The following is a 16,251-nucleotide window of genomic DNA, read 5'->3' as shown; positions in this document are numbered from 1 at the left end:
AGAGAGAGAGAGAGAATCCTAAGCAGGCTCTGCACTGTCAGTGCAAAGCCTGATGTGAGGCTTGAACCCACAAACTATGAGATCATGACCTGCGTCGACATCAAGAGTCGGACGCTTAACAGACTGAGCCACTCAGGTGCCCCATAATGAAAAGTTAATCGAATGCAATCTTTGAAGCCTGCATGAGACAGATGACAGTTAATAATATATGGCAACGTGAGTTAACTGTCAAGATGAAAATAAAGAGAGGAATATTCGCTAACATCATTAGAGGCTTATCGTGCTCCAGACACTGAATGTTCTACGTGGATTACCTCATTTAATGTTCAAAACAACCATAAAAGGCAAGCATTTATTTATTGATTCTTGTTTCATAGAGAAGAAACTGAGTAATATGCTCAAGGCATGCACTTAGAAAGAGGCAAAGCTGGACTTTAGATGCATGCATTTTAAACCCAGAATTCATCTTCCAGTAATTAAAGCAAACTGCCTTCCACTGTGTCCTAGACAATCCTATCACTTACACATGCAGAATCCCAAGTCATAGGAATAAACTCGGGAATAGGTAATTGTTATGCAGAACTACCAAGGAAAATCTAGGAAAACTAATAGGGTTTATTCACCATAATTTATGTCAAGTCTGGATACCTTTGTTACCATAAAGCCCTTCCATTTGTGTGTGTCTCCTTTCGCTTTACAAAGGAGCCCGATGATTGGAACATTTTTATTTTCTTCTTCCCTATCCAAAAATAACTGCAGTGACAGCACATTTTCAAATGGTGGTATATTCTACACATAGCTGAAAATAAAAAAAAAATGTATCTGCAGTCAAAGAATTATTTCATATTACTTTTCATTTTTCTTTGGAAGGATTATTCATACATTAATCCCTAATTCCAAAATACAAAATATGTTGTGTTTGTGAGTGAATAGTGTGAATTTTTTTTATCATTTTCTCCCTACTGCATACTTTTCAAAGTGCTAACATTAAGTTTCTGCAAATCAAATTCTATTTTGACATATAGACTTTCAAGAAGCAAAAAGAAAGTCATGCAAAAAGCACTTGATTTAAAGACCGGAAAAAGTTACTAAAATATGGAATGCCAACTTCTAAAAAATGCACACTTTTCATGTTTTGTTCTCAGAAGACAATATAGAAGTAATGAGTAAGGCACTTCTGCAGCTCTCCGTAGCGTCTTCATTCCCTGGTGACCTCTTTAGAGCATCTGAAAATGGGGGGCAGGGAACAAAAAACCTATCTGTAGAAAGAATCTTTTTCTTTCACTCCATACATACTTCTTGAGCCATTACTTTCCTAGATGTTGAGGATTCTGTAGTGAAAAGAAATGATAAGGTCTGTACCCTGAAGGAACTTCCATTTGGCAGGGAGGAGACGGTCAAGAAATTAAAAAAAAAAAACAAACGCATAAATGAGAAATCACAGAGTGGTTGGTAACTGCCACGAGAAAAGCTACAGAGAGACAACTGTGTGCCAAGTGGCTGAGTGTGTGATAGGGAGTGACAGAGACACATATGGACAGTGACAGCTCAGGCTGATGGTCTGAAAGAGGTACCATAGCCACTGGGGGCTAAAAGAGTGGAAGGGGCCAGTCATGTACATACTAGTAGCAAAGGCTTGGAAGCACGAATGAGTCTGGGAAGCCCAAAGAACCCAAAGAATAGTTTGTGTTGGAAGAGAAGAAGGTAGAGGCATCTGACTGATAGGTGAGTTCTAGGGTCAATGGGGCCACAGCAGACTGACCACAAGGTACACAAACACGGTAAGGAAACTGAAGGAGCCCTGGTGACAATAGGAGGCCACAGTTTTCAAAATGGGCTGACACTCCTTCTCTCTCTCTTTTTTTTTAATGTTTATTTTTGAGAGAGACAGAGAGAGCAGGGGAGGGGCAGAGAGAGAGGGAGACACAGAATCCAAAGCAGGCTCCAGGCTCCGAGCTGTCTGCACAGAGCCCTACGCGGGTCTCGAACTCACGAACCGTGAAATCATGACCTGAGCCAAAGATGGATGCTTAACCGACTGAGCCGCTCAGGCACCCCATCGTTCTTTTCTGCTTCAACCCCTACTTTGGGTGCTCTGAGGAAAATGGATTGTAGGATGGCAAGGGAGGAAGCAAGGTCTGCTTAGGAATTCATGTAAGGATGGTCTAATTAAAGGATGAGGGGAGTGAAGATGGTAAACAGGAGTCAGGATATGTTCTTCAGTCAGATTTGACAAAACTTCTTAGTGGATAAGACACGCACGGTGAGTCCAAAGGAGGAAGCAAGAACGATCCCAAGACTTTGGGCCCTGGCAGCTGGTGCAATTATGGAGTGATTTACTGACAGTGAGGAAACTGAAGAAAGAGAAAGAAGAGTGGCAGATCTAGGCATTGATTCTTAAGTTCTGCTTTTGACATGTTTATTTCGCAACACCAATCAAATGTCCAACAGAGATGATGCGTGGGCTCTGGGGAGAGGTCAGGGTCAGGGCTGTGAATCTGGGAGTTACTCACATACAGCTGCTGATGGAGCTTTGAAGGACTAGATGAGGTTAGCATGGAGAGGAGGAAGTAAGAGAGCTCTCAGATTGAATATGTGGGCCCAGCAACATCCAGTGGTGGAGGAAGTCAGAAGGATTCAGCCAACAGCACTACGGAGGGGTGGCCAGTCAGAGGGGAAACGTGAATTGACCAGTTCAGCACCTAGAACCTTGGCAGGTACCACAACAATAACCAAAGAGGAGAGCATTCTGGCTTTATTTCACCTACAGCTTTGCGTTTATAGCAAGTTCACTGACTGACATCATTAGAAGTACTTGTGTGCCGCCTAAGGTTGCATGTACACAATACTTTTCCAGAATAACTTCCACGGTATTTTGATTTAACAATAAAATCAAACAAGCCCATCTCAGAAGCACACTTTCCTGCAGGTTATCAATCACTGCACGCATCTGTGAAGAAATGCAACATGGCCACGGAGCTGCTTCATCATTGCACCTGCAGACGTTGCTGCCATTATGCTCTACAAGGTTTCGTTCTTACCATGTTCAAGGTCATTTGCGTGGATGAATAAATTTAAGATCAATTTCATTCACTGTTTTGTTATGGAACTGCACAATACTGCAAAAGTTCTGCTACATAGTCCTCATATTCCTCTTTTCACTTCCCTAACTGAAAAAGGAGACTCTACCGTGGCTGGCAAGTTCGTTGCACATCCCATGTTTAAAAATTCTGAGGACTACTGAACAATACTTATGTTATGTTTTGAGCCACACTTGTTTTAGTACCTCTCTACCATCACTATTCATCCTTATTTCCTGTACTCAAATTATTACTTCGTATCTTCTCTCTGATTTACTTCCAACTCCCTTCACTTACATTGCTTTTATGCAAATATATAAATATATATATATGTATATACGTATACACACATATATATATGTATATATATGTAGATATATACGTATATACATGTATGTATGCATACGTACATACATATATATGTGTGTATATATATATATGTATATACATGTATATATGTATACATACACACACACACACACACACACACACACACACACACACACATTGCCATACTCTGAACCTATCAAGGGCAAAACCATGTTTTGGTAATCTTCACATCTCTCACTTCTAACAAAGTGCCCAGTACAAAGCACATTTTCACCAAGTGTTGAGTGAATGCGTGAATTAAGTAATCTACTAAATTAGTTCAAACTGTTCTTTTTTAGTTTGACAAAAATGATAAAGCTATCAAAGGACTGCTTTATTATATTTAAATTACACACTTAAGAGAAATTTTCAATTTTCCTATTGCTGAGATTTATCAGTCTTCCAAACTGTCCCAACTTTAATTTGGATATGTAATTTTCATCAGTGTGCTGGTATAATAAACCATTTTGAGTGACAACTGCTATTCAATTGACATTAGACTTTTTTTTCTTAGCCTTAGGAACTAGCAATGTGGTTGAACTCAGTAGCATCATTAAATGTTGGATTTTCTCTTTTGTTCAGTTTGGCAAATACTTCTGAAGAAGTATTTTAAAATTTAGAGTCCTGGGGTGCCTGGATGGTTCAGTCAGTTAAGCATCTGACTTTGGCTCAGGTCATGATCTCATGGTTCATGAGTTCTAGCCCCACATTGGGCATTCTGCTGTCAGCACAGAGTCTGCTTCAGATCCTCTATCCCCCTCTCTCTCTGCCCTTACTCCATTTTCTCTCTCTCTCTCTCTCTTTCAAAAATAAAATGAAAACATTAAAGTAAAATAAAGTAAAATTTATAGTTCTTATAAGCATTATGAAAAGTTACCGTAAATTCTATATCACTATTTCTACTGGTCAACTTTATAATTATTTCAACAGTGAATTCTCTGTTTTCAATGAACTATCCTCAGCTAAAAGAGTTAAATATTAGACCTGAATGTTTTTCCTAGAAAAATTATAAATGAGTTGGAGAGGTTCTATCACTGTCTGTTAAGTACAACAGAAATCTTAAAGGTACAAAATACTTCACTGGAGAGCAGATACACTGTCTGGTTGGAGATTACCAAGACTTTATTCTGATGGAAAATGCTAAGCCTGCAGTGCTCTGCTTTTTCTGTAAAAGTCATATCAAACAGAATACATGGAAATGAGGCCCTGAATTCTCTGGCTCACTAGGTCAGCTGAAGGTCTTAGGAACTCATATTGAATAAATGACTTGCAAAATATTAATCATCAGTTAATATAAGAGCTAGAATATGAATTTAAGAAATCTTCATTTCTAGTCTTATCTTCACCATGTGATTTGATCTTGGTTGTGTCATTTAGTTTTATGGTGAAATCACATGATTTATTAAAAAGAAAAGTAAAATAAAAAACAATTCTAAATATCTCTCCATGAGCATTGCCTATCAATATAAATATAGACAGGTTTTCTAATCTCGTTCTCCTGATTTAGTCAAAAACTTACCTTTACTTTCCACTGGGTGTGTTTTTATATTTACATAGACCTCAATAACTTGTATTTTATTGATCTGAAAAGTGGAATTTGAGAAGATAGGTATAGCTAAATCCCAACTAGCATTCCTTCTTGTTTTACAAGTAGGACATATTAAAATGAAGACAATTCGTGGTGTGAGTCCTAACTGTTAAAAACCAGTGTGATTATTACAACTCCATATCCGAAAAAAATGTTTACTAATTACATTATTGAATTCACTGTACAGGTGAATTAACAGGCTCTCAACTACAAAATTGATACTACTCAGAGGAATTCATTTCAAATAGGGTATTTCCAAACACACAACCAAAGGATGTAACTGATTAAAGAAAAATAGAAAACTATTAGACCTGAATATAGGTCTGAATTAGACCTGAATAGACCTGTTTGAAAACAGGTCAAAATATTCCCAATATTTGACATTATCCAGACATCTTTTACTTTTGGTTTTACATATAATAAATTTTCTCTTCAAATTCAATAGTTAACTGACCATGGCATCTTTCAGATTTTATCTAGTGTGGAAAAATTTAGTATTCATATTTAACACAAAGGATAACTGGAGTCCTGTATAGATAGGAACACTGAAATAAAATTATTACTCCAGAAGCATCACAGCTTAATAAGTAATAAGCTCATATTCTTTCATATATAGAAAAGTACTGATACCAACGGAAACTTTATTGTTACCCTTTGATCATGGGAAAATAAAAATTTACAACAAACGAACATTGTTGACCTTGACTGTACATGTTTTCACTTCATTAAGGATTCACAGCTGTTAAAGGTAATGATCCTTCTTACGGTCACATATGGTGTGGCCGACTATCCCTGAATTATGAATGAGTTCTAAACAACACAAATCAACTTTTAAGGGGAAAAAATGAGCATAATTCAATATTGGTTCTAAATAATTATATATTGTATGTAATTTTTGTGTTTTTAATGGCCCAAATGACTAGTTGTCTGTAGTCAATATTATAAAGGGAAATTATGGAAATGTAAACTAGTTTTGTTCATAAAAAGCATAGGTATGCTAACATGAACCCATTAATCCTGGCACCTTGAAAGTTAAATCCTACAATTAAATAAACAGTATAAGTATTCCTTAAAATACCTTTGGAGCTCCACAGAGCAAACGATGCTTAATTTCATGGTATTATTATAGATATTTTCCTCTATGGAATTTAAACATAAAACATAACTTCTATGTTGTGAAAATGACATATGACAACTTATATGGTGATAACTAGTATTGTGATTGTTACCTGTTTTCAAGGTCATTATTTAGTAACTTGAATATCCAAACATCTAATTGTTAATTACCATTTCTGTATACATTTAGAATAACAAATGATATACTGGACTTGCATGTTTCTTAGAAATGCTGGTATGTGTTGTCCAATTCCCTGCGAGCGTCATGTCAGGGTGGGGCTGACCTTCTCGGGCATTTCCTGGTATCCTGTTGTCTGCCTGCAGCACTGTTTCCCTGTTTCATCATGTGGGGAGGTGGGAGTAGGTTATGGAGCTTCTGTTAAAAAAATTAGAGAACTTTTAAAAATAGCGTATTGACTTTAGACTTTTCCAAACACACTGAACTGAACAGGTGCAGGAGATTATGAAGGGGGGAGGGGGAAGCATGAGTCAGGATGAAGGAACTGGCTGTAGCAATGGAGATGCGCACACAGATGAGAGAGAGGAGAAGTTCACATATGAAGTGTGTGCAAGGAGCAAATGCACATGCAGGGGGCTGCGTCATGTGGCTGAAAACATAAGAATGGTGGTATATAGATCAATCAATAAAATGTCCAGGAACTTTTCACTGACTACCTGGTCTTTCTAACAAAAGCTTGCTATATAGCAAGTCACTGGAAATTTTCCTGAGACTAACACATAACCGGTTTTGTTCTGCACACATTAATCGATGCTGTTTTAGTATTGCTCCCCAATGAGTCACTAATGTACAAAAATAAGGACCAGCTCTAGAGACAGTGATCAGGAAGAGAAGGGGCATTCGGTCAAGTGCCAGAAACCAATATAAATACCCCACAAGCAGTGTGGTGGTGTTGAGTAGCATCTGGAAACCAGCGAGCAATCCTCAAATATTTGAAAGGATGCCTTTTCTTAGGAAACCAAGACTGGCTGTGTGAGGGGCTAATGGACTGAACCAACCTCAGAGAAACATCCCCTAGAGCCTGTTAACAAAAGACTACACTAAATCTGAGCGACAGATGAACTTAGAGCAGAGGCTAAGTTTGGCAGTGCTATTGTAAAATCTCTAAGTACCAGAGGGTAGTGAATACAGAGCCCATGGCCTGTGAGGTCTAAATACAGAGTTGATGGTCCATAAGGTTGCACCCAATCCAGAGATGCTAGCTCACTGCTCCCCAAATATGGAGTCCTCAGTCCCTGCCTTAAACCTCCAGTAGCAGGTTCTTCAAACACTGAAGTTGCTATGCTTGTACCTTGTTCAAACTAGGTATCCACAAAAGGACATGAGCTATGTCATTCAGTCTGCCCAATCATTCACTCATTCTGTCACTAACTACCTACAGAGCCCCGTGCTTTGTCAGTACTGGTAAAGAGAAAGGGCACAATGTTCTCATTATCTAGCTTCTTCCTGTTCAAGTCTTGATTTTCTTTATCTACAAAATAACTTTGAATATTTAATAGTAGAGGAAATGCAAAATCATACTTTGGAATAAGCTCAAGGCAGTTAACTTTATCACTTGTCTGCTTATGATGAATACTCACTCATTCATGAAATACTCACTGAACACCAATTATGTGCCAGGAGCCCTTCTAATTCTGGGGAATAAAACACCCAGAATCCCTGACCACACTTTTATTATATACATGTGGATTACAGGAAACATTTCTGTTAATAATGAATTATAATTATAAAATTTGAATGTAAAAATTACTAATTTAAAAAATAATCAGAGATTCATAAACTTATAACGCTGAAATAGAAAAGCAAAGAAAGGGTCAAAAATTAGGCTATCTATATTAATACCTCTAATGGAATTTATGCACTTTTGTTTTCCCCTCCTTTCCCCCCAAATCGTTTTTTAAGTGTATTTATTTATTTTGAGAGGGAAACAGAGACATTGCAAGCAGGGGAGGGGCAGAGAGAGAGAAGGAGAGAATCCCAACCAGGCTGTGCACTGTCAGTGCGGAGTCCAACGTGGGGCTCAAACTCAGGAACCCAGAGATCATGACCTGAGCAGAAATCAAGAGTAGGATATTTAACAGACTGAGCCACCCAGGTGTCCCGTGCCCCAAATCTCTTATATGAAAAGGCCACTAAAACAAAGGCCTAAGGAAGGGAATGTCGATTTTTCCCATGGAACACTACTGTTTCATTCTGCACATTAAGACACACGGGAGATGGGTTGTAGAAGTAAGGCATCCACGGCCAGACTCTCTAAACTATGGGCCCAGTGAAGATACTAATTTGCTTCTCTTTTCTTATCTCTGAGAGGGAGGTATTAAAACAAAAACAAAAACAAAAACAAAACAAAACAAACAAAAAACCCTAGAAAACAAAAAAAAAACCCACAAAAAACAAACAAAAAAACCACACATGCATCAGATGATCATTGTAAGAATTAAATGAGCTAATACATGGACAGGATTTAATACTCTTTGAAGCACATTAGTGTTTACCCTCACTTCTGTTATTAAATCCGAAGAGCACGGCAGAAACAATACACATCAGAATCTTCACCGACAGAAGTTGCCAGAACACTTCAAATAAACAATTTGGAACTTAACACTTTAGCCTTGTCATTAATCTCAGTGTCAAATATTCTCTGGGCAATCTAGCAGCACACCATGCTGCCATAGTTGAGTCTCCCTATGTTCCCCCTCACAGCAAAGTACAAGTGCCAGCCTCTAAGTTCACTGCCAGAACTCACCAGCTTCATAAAGGCTACCACTTTTATTCATGTTTTCCATTCTGACAGTATAGATTCCGTTCTTCTGTCTGGCAGAGACTGTCTGGCTTTGCACAGTGGAAAAAAAAAAAACAACAACTTACCAAACCATTCTAGCCATAATTTGTGATCTTATTCAGCAACAGAACTTTTTGGCCAACTACAAGCTAAACAATGTCTTCCTTCATTCCCAACCCCCACCATGTATTTCTGAAAGAGTCTCATGCTAGGCTAAAACCAAAATGGAAAAAGGTTTCAAAATTATCTGGTAAACATTCGAAGGAAATCATGAAATCACGTTTCAATTATCCGGAGTATCAGTTCCCATTCTAGAAGGAAAACATCTGAACTCTATGCTTGGAAGCAGCTACTGTGAAACAACAGAATATGATCCGGGTTTGTTAGAGGGGGAAAGCAGCAAACCTGAATTCTTGACAAATGTGCATTTACATTTTTGGCTTTTGCAGAACTAATCAACATCCACAATCTGTTTTAATAACTCCGTCCTGAGGATTTGCTTATTTTTTCCAACAACAAGGGGCAGACAAAAGCCCACAGGATAAAAAGTGAATGTCGAAGAGGTTTTTCAAAAAGCATGATAGTTTTTACACTGAGCAGGCCCCATTATCTTGTCTCCTTCTGATCAACCACACACATTTGTAAAATGTGTCACATGCACCGGGTCATGGTCTGGTAATGGAAGAAAAAGATGTCTCTGTCTTAAGCTATCACGTTTCTCTAGGAATCAAACACACACCCATACCCACAAGCCCCAAAAACCATCAATGGAATCCATGTGTGCTAGCGTGCTTTGCTAAGGAAAGCTCCATTCAAATTCTAATCAGTATCCAACTGGCTGCAATGAAAGTTCCTGAGGGAAAGTGATAACCCCTTACTCATGTTTAGAACATTAGCATCTGAGGATCAAAGGAGATTTGTTTATGGCCAAACAAACTTAATTAATACTCAGCTCTTAGGCTAAGCTTCAGGGCGCTATTGGACTTTTGGTCCAGATTTCTTAAGTGAATCATGTGTCTGGATACAAAGAATTAAAATGGGGTGGCAGGGGTTCAGTCTCATTTTAGTGGCCATCATCTATAGGATCTATGACTGCCTTAAAGAAAAAAGTAATTTTTCAGCATATCAGCATATCACTATGCTGTTGAAATTGCAACAAGAAACCCAGAAAAGCTTTCAGTAAAAATACATTTTAAAAACTGAATTTAATTATGTGATAGATCATATGTGTAAAGCAATCCTATTTATAACAGGACGATTATAAATATAATAGCAATATTCAAATTTTGGATAATGTGTTAGTTACTTTGTCCAAATGGAAGGTAAAATGATGGTTTGGATTTCATGTAAATGATATGGAAATACCTTTAGGGGATTTAAGTCATGAATTTTAGTAATAAAAGGCTTATAGAATTATTGAAAAAATATAGAGCATGATCTTCCATAGGGCAATTGGAAAGATTTTTTTCTCAAGATTTAAGAGAAAGAAGAAAGTAGCAAAAAAGTTTACGAACTTCAAATTGAAACCAATTGCAACTTAAGTGCTACCAAAAAGACAATGGTGAAATCTGACTATAAAATCTAGCATACCTCATTTATAGTATACCAACATGAGCTATGATTGCACATTCTCTGATTATTCAGAAAACCAGCAATTACACAAGATGCGATCCTTATTTTAAAATTCAAGCTTAATTACCAGGTTTCTCTCACTGTATTTAGATTCGTGCAAGATGCACTATATCCATGATCCATGTATAAATTCATGGGTAAATAACACCATTATGTGTCCCTTAATTACTGCTGAACTCCTAACTGGATGCTTTTGCCTAAAATCTTCATGAAGTATGCACAACGCTCATGTTTTTATCCAGTAAGAATCTCAGTTGCAGAAAGGAAAGCGATATAATCACTAATCCCTCACTTCAGTAAAATGAAAATGTGACTTTTCAGAATCAAAGTATGATCAAATCACCTAAGTGCTCAATTAAACAAACAAACAAACAAACAAACAAACAAACAAACAAACACAGGCATTGATACCCATGCTGAAAAGGACTTTAAGGTTTTGTGGAAGGAGGATGTGAGTAATATATACATGCTTCACTGAATAATGCAATAAAAGAATTGCATGTATTAGCATTTTAGAACCCAAAATAACATATTTTTAAGATTATCAAATTAAATAATGTATGTATGGAAGCTTTTTTAGCTTTAAAGTATATTTGACTGTAGTTAATATTGATCTCAAAATTAAGAACTCATGTTGCCACATCAGACACTCAGAGTTTAAATAAGAGTTCAGCATTGAAATAGAGTATTTCAAGGCAGGTGAATTTTGAACCAGTTACCTTCGTTGTGCAAGGGAATTTATTGACCTGGCTAGCAGACATATGGAGAGTGATGGACACAACCCATTACCTTCTCGGCTACAAATCTATACACTAAATGGTAAGGAACTGCTTTTCTAAGAGAAACACAGGAATGATTTGATAAAATATATATTGCTTCCAGTCTACTTTCATGCCTGTATTCCTATTATTTTAATCTTGAAACTTTTCATGGTCTAAAAGCCTGGATGAATGACTCCTCATCCTGAGATTATCATTATCAGTTTCCACATGATTTGACAAATATCCCTGAATAGTTTGAAAGGGGAAGCCAAGGGATGTAAATTGATGAAGAATATCCATTCTTATAAAAGGAAAGCACATATTTTTGGGAGATAAGATCTTCCCAAGATGAAGAGTCAGCTCTATTCTGAATATAAGCAGTTCTGAGGTTTAATTTGCCTCACAGAATACCGAGACCAGCAGCAGACATCTTCTTTTTGACAACTTTCTGATTCCAGGATGATAATGAGAATGAAGATCTCAGTTTACACTCCAAAACTCCAACCAAAAATGGGTTAATCTCATTTTATTTTGTATGGGTCAAACACAACCACAGAACCTTGGATCACAGCAGAATTAAAAATAAAAAAATAAATTGAATTAAATTAAAATTAACAAAAAATTAATGAAATACCATCTAGAAGTTTAGGAAAGCTTAATAATTATCACAATATACTTTTGAAAGAAATATAATTTTTTTAATGTTTATTGATATTTGAGAGACAGAGACAGAGAGTGAGGGCAGAAGGGGCAGAGAGAGAGGGAGGCACAGAACCCAAAGCAGGCTCCAGGCTCTGAGCTGTCAGCACAGAGCCCAGCACAGGGCTTGAACCCATGAACTGTGAGTTCCTGACCTGAGCCAAAATTGGACGCTTAACCGACTGAGTCACCCAGGCGCCTCAAGAAATGTAATTTTTTTAAGTTTATTCATTTTGAGAGAAAGAGACACAAAGAAAGAGAGAGAGAGAGAGAGAGAGAGAGAGAGAGAGAGAGAGAGAGCGCACAGAAGCAGGGGAGAGGCAGATAGGGAGAGAGAGAATCTCAAGCAGGGTCCATGTTGTCAGTGCAGAGCCTGATGGAGGGTTTGATCCCACAAACTGTGAGATCATGAACTGAGCCAAAATCAAGAGTTGTACGCTTAACCAATTGAGGCACTCAGGCACCCCAAGAATTGTAGTTTTATCATTAAAAATAGATTAGTAAAATCTAGCCTAATAGAAACAGCCCTATAATTAATAGATTAAAATGCCTTTTTTCAGGATATAAAACCATAAATTAGTATGCTAGCCATTTTTTTCTAACTACTAAACTGTGTATAAAATTTGAACTGTTCAAGCAGTAAACAAATCTTCACCTTGAAGACATGTCTACAGTTTTGTGTTTCTACTTGTTGGACAGCTTTGCACCAACTACTGTTCACTTCTGCCTCCTATTTTGAATGCAAATGTAATCATCATCAATTCTTTTTTTTAATATGAAATTTACTGTCAAATTGGTTTCCATACAACACCCAGTGCTCATTCCAACGGGTGCCCTACTCAATGCCCATCACCCACTTTCCCCTCCCTTCTCCCCCCCATGAACCCTCAGTTTATTCTCAGTTTTTAACAGTCTCTTATGGTTTGCCTCCTTCCATCTCTGTAACTTTTTTCCCCCCTTCCCCTCCCCCCATGGTCTTCTGTTAAGTTTCTCAGGATCCACATAAGAGTGAAAACATAAGGTATCTATATTTCTCTGTATGACTTATTTCACATAGCATAACACTCTCCACTTCCATCCACGTTGCTACAAAAGGCCATATTTCATTCTTTCTCATTGCCACGTAGTATTCCATTGTGTATATAAGCCACAATTTCTTTATCCATTCATCAGTTGATGGACATTTAGGTTTGTTCCATAATTTAGCTATTGTTGAAAGTGCTGCTATCAACATTGGGGTACAAGTGGCCCTATGCATCAGCACTCCTGTATCCCTTGGGTAAATTCCTAGTAGTGCTATTGCTGGGTCATAGGGTAGATCTATTTTTAATTTTTTGAGGCACCTCCACACTTTTCCAGAGTGGCTGCACCAGTTTGCATTCCCACCAACAGTGCAAGAGGGTTCCCGTTTCTCCCCATCCTCTCCAGCATCTATAGTGTCCTGATTTGTTCATTTTAGCCACTCTGACTGGCGTGAGGTGATATCTCAGTGTGGTTTTGATTTGTATTTCCCTGATGAGGAGCGACGTTGAGCATATTTTCATGTGCCTGTTGGCCATCTGGATGACTTCTTTATTTAAAAAAAATTTTTTTTACATTTATTTATTTTTGAGATAGAGAGAGACAGAGCATGAACGGGGGAGGGTCAGAGAGAGAGGGAGACACAGAATCCGAAACAGGCTCCAGGCTCTGAGCTGTCAGCAGAGCCCGACGCAGGGCTCGAACTCACGGACCGCGAGATCATGACCTGAGATGAAGTCGGACGCTTAACTGACTGAGCCACCCAGGTGCCCCCTGGATGTCTTCTTTAGAGAAGTGTCTACTCATGTCTTCTGCCCATTTCTTCACTGGATTATTTGTTTTTCCGGTGTGGAGTTTGGTGAGTTCTTTATAGATTTTGGATACTAGTCCTTTGTCCAATATGTCATTTTCAAATACCTTTTCCCATTCCATCGGATGCCTTTTAGTTTTGTTTATTGTTTCCTTTGCAGTGCAAAAGCTTTTTATCTTCATGAGGTCCCAATAGTTCACTTTTGCTTTTAATTCCCTTGCCTTCAGAGATGTGTTGAGTAAGAAACTGCTGCAGCTGAGGTCAGAGGTTTTTCCTGCTTTCTCCTCTAGGGTTTTGATGGTTTCCTGTCTCACATTCAGGTCCTTTACCCATTTTGAGTTTATTTTTGTGAATGGTGTAAGAAGGTGCTCTAGTTTCATCCTTCTGCATGTTGCTGTCCAGTTCTTCCAGCACCATTTGTTAATCAGACTGTCTTTTGTTCCATTGGATATTCTTTCTTGCCTTGTCAAAGATTAGTTGGCCACACTTTCGTGGGTCCAATTCTGGAGTCTCTATCTATTCCATTGGTCTATGTGTCTGTTTTTGTGTCAATACCATGCTGTCTTCATGATGACAGCTTTGTAGTAGAGGCTAAAGTCTAGGATTGTGATGCCTCCTGCTTTGGTCTTCCTCTTCAATATTACTTTGGCTATTCGGGGTCTTTTGTGGTTCCATACAAATTTTAGGATTGCTTGTTCTAGCTTTGAGAAGAATGCTGGTGCCATTTTGATTGTGATTGCATTGAATGTGTAGGTTGCTCTGGGTAGTATTGACATTTAAACAATATTTATTCTTCCAATCCATGAGCACAGAATGTTTTTCCATTTCTTCGTATCTTCTTCAATTTCCTTCATAAGCTTTCCATAGTTTTCAGCATACAGATCTTGTACATCTTTGGTTAGGTTTATCCCTAGGTATTTTATGCTTCTTGGTGCAATTGTGAATGGGATCAGTTTCTTTTTCTGTCTTTCTGTTGCTTCACTATTAGTGTATAAGAATGCAATTGATTTCTGTACATTAATTTTGTATCCGGCAACTTTGCTGAATTCATGTATCAGTCGTAGCAGACTTTTGGTTGAGTCTGTCAGGTTTTCCATGTATAATATGTCATCTGCCAATTTTGATGCCTTTGATTAACTTTTGTTGTCTGATTGCTGATGCTAGAACCTCCAACACTATGTTAAAAAACAGCGGTGAGAGTGGACATCCCTGTCGTGTTCCTGATCTCAGGGGGAAAACTGTCAGTTTTTCCCCATTAAGGATGTTATTAGCTGTGGTCTTTTCATAAATGGCTTTTATGATGTTTAAGTATGTTCCTTCTATCCCGACTTTCTCAAGGGTTTTCATTAAGAAAGGATGCTGAATTTTGTCAAATGCTTTTTCTGCATTGACAGGATCATATGATTCTTATCTTTTCTTTTATTAATGTGATGTATCACATTGATTGATTTGCAAATGTTGAACCAGCCCTGCAACCCTGGAGTGAATCCCACTTGATCAGGGTGAATAATTCTTTTTATATGCTGTTGAATTCAATTTGCTAGTATCTTGTTGAGAATTTTTGCATCCATGTTCATCAGATATATTGGCCTGCAGTTCTGTTTTTTGGCTGGCTCTCTGGTTTGGCAATCAAAGTAATGCTGGCTTCATAGAATGAGTCTGGAAGTTTTCCTTCCCTTTCTTTTTTTTGGAACAGCTTGAGAAGGATAGGTATTATCTCTTCTTTAAATGTCTGGTAGAATTCCCCAGGGCAGCCATCTTGTTCTGGACTCTTAATTGTTGGGAGATTTTTGATAACTGATTCAATGTCTTCATGGGTTATGGGTCTGTTCAAGTTTTCTATTTTTTCCTGTTTGAGTTTTGGAAGTGTGTGAGGGCTTAGGAATTTGTCCATTTCTTCCAGGTTTCCAGTTTGTTGGCATATAATTTTTCACAGTATTCCCTGATAATTGCTTGCATTTCTGAGGGATTGGTTGTAATAATTCCATTTTAATTCATGATTGTATCTCTTTGGGTCCTCTCCCTTTTCTTTTTGAGAAGCCTGGCTAGAGGTTTATCAATTTTGTTTATTTTTTCAAAAAACCAACTCTTGGTTTCATTGATCTGCTCTACTGCTTTTTTAGATTCTACATTGTTTATTTCTGCTCTGATATTTATTATTTCTCTTCTTCTGCTGGGTTTGGGGTGTCTTAGCTGTTCTGCTTCTATTTCTTTTAGGTGTGCTGTTAGATTTTGTATTTGGGATTTTTCTTGTTTCTTGAGATAGGCTTGGATTGCAATGTATTTTCCTCTCAGGACTGCCTTCGCTGCATCCCAAAGCATTTGGATTATTGTATTGTCATTTTCATTTATTTCCATATATCTTTAAATTTCT

At 37.8% G+C, this 16,251-nt stretch overlaps 1 protein-coding gene across 13 annotated transcripts in view; it reads right to left on the bottom strand.

Moving 5' to 3' along the window:
* Positions 1 to 16,251, bottom strand: part of PRR16 (proline rich 16) — a 953,840-nt gene that overhangs the window by 159,243 nt on the left and 778,346 nt on the right. For 2 of the 13 annotated variants that reach the window (XM_045058011.1, XM_023254550.2), the window contains exon 2: positions 6,438 to 6,529. The exons of the other annotated variants lie outside the window; for them this stretch is intronic. In XM_045058011.1, coding sequence (XP_044913946.1) covers positions 6,438 to 6,449 — 12 coding nt within the window. In that variant the 5' untranslated portion in view covers positions 6,450 to 6,529. The remainder of the gene's footprint in view (positions 1 to 6,437; positions 6,530 to 16,251) is intronic. 13 annotated transcript variants of the gene reach the window in all.

The sequence above is a fragment of the Felis catus genome, chromosome A1 (assembly GCF_018350175.1).
Source record: "Felis catus isolate Fca126 chromosome A1, F.catus_Fca126_mat1.0, whole genome shotgun sequence".
Lineage (NCBI taxonomy): Eukaryota > Metazoa > Chordata > Mammalia > Carnivora > Felidae > Felis > Felis catus.
Note: the sequence above shows the minus strand (reverse complement) of the source record. Positions and strands in the feature narration are given on the sequence as shown.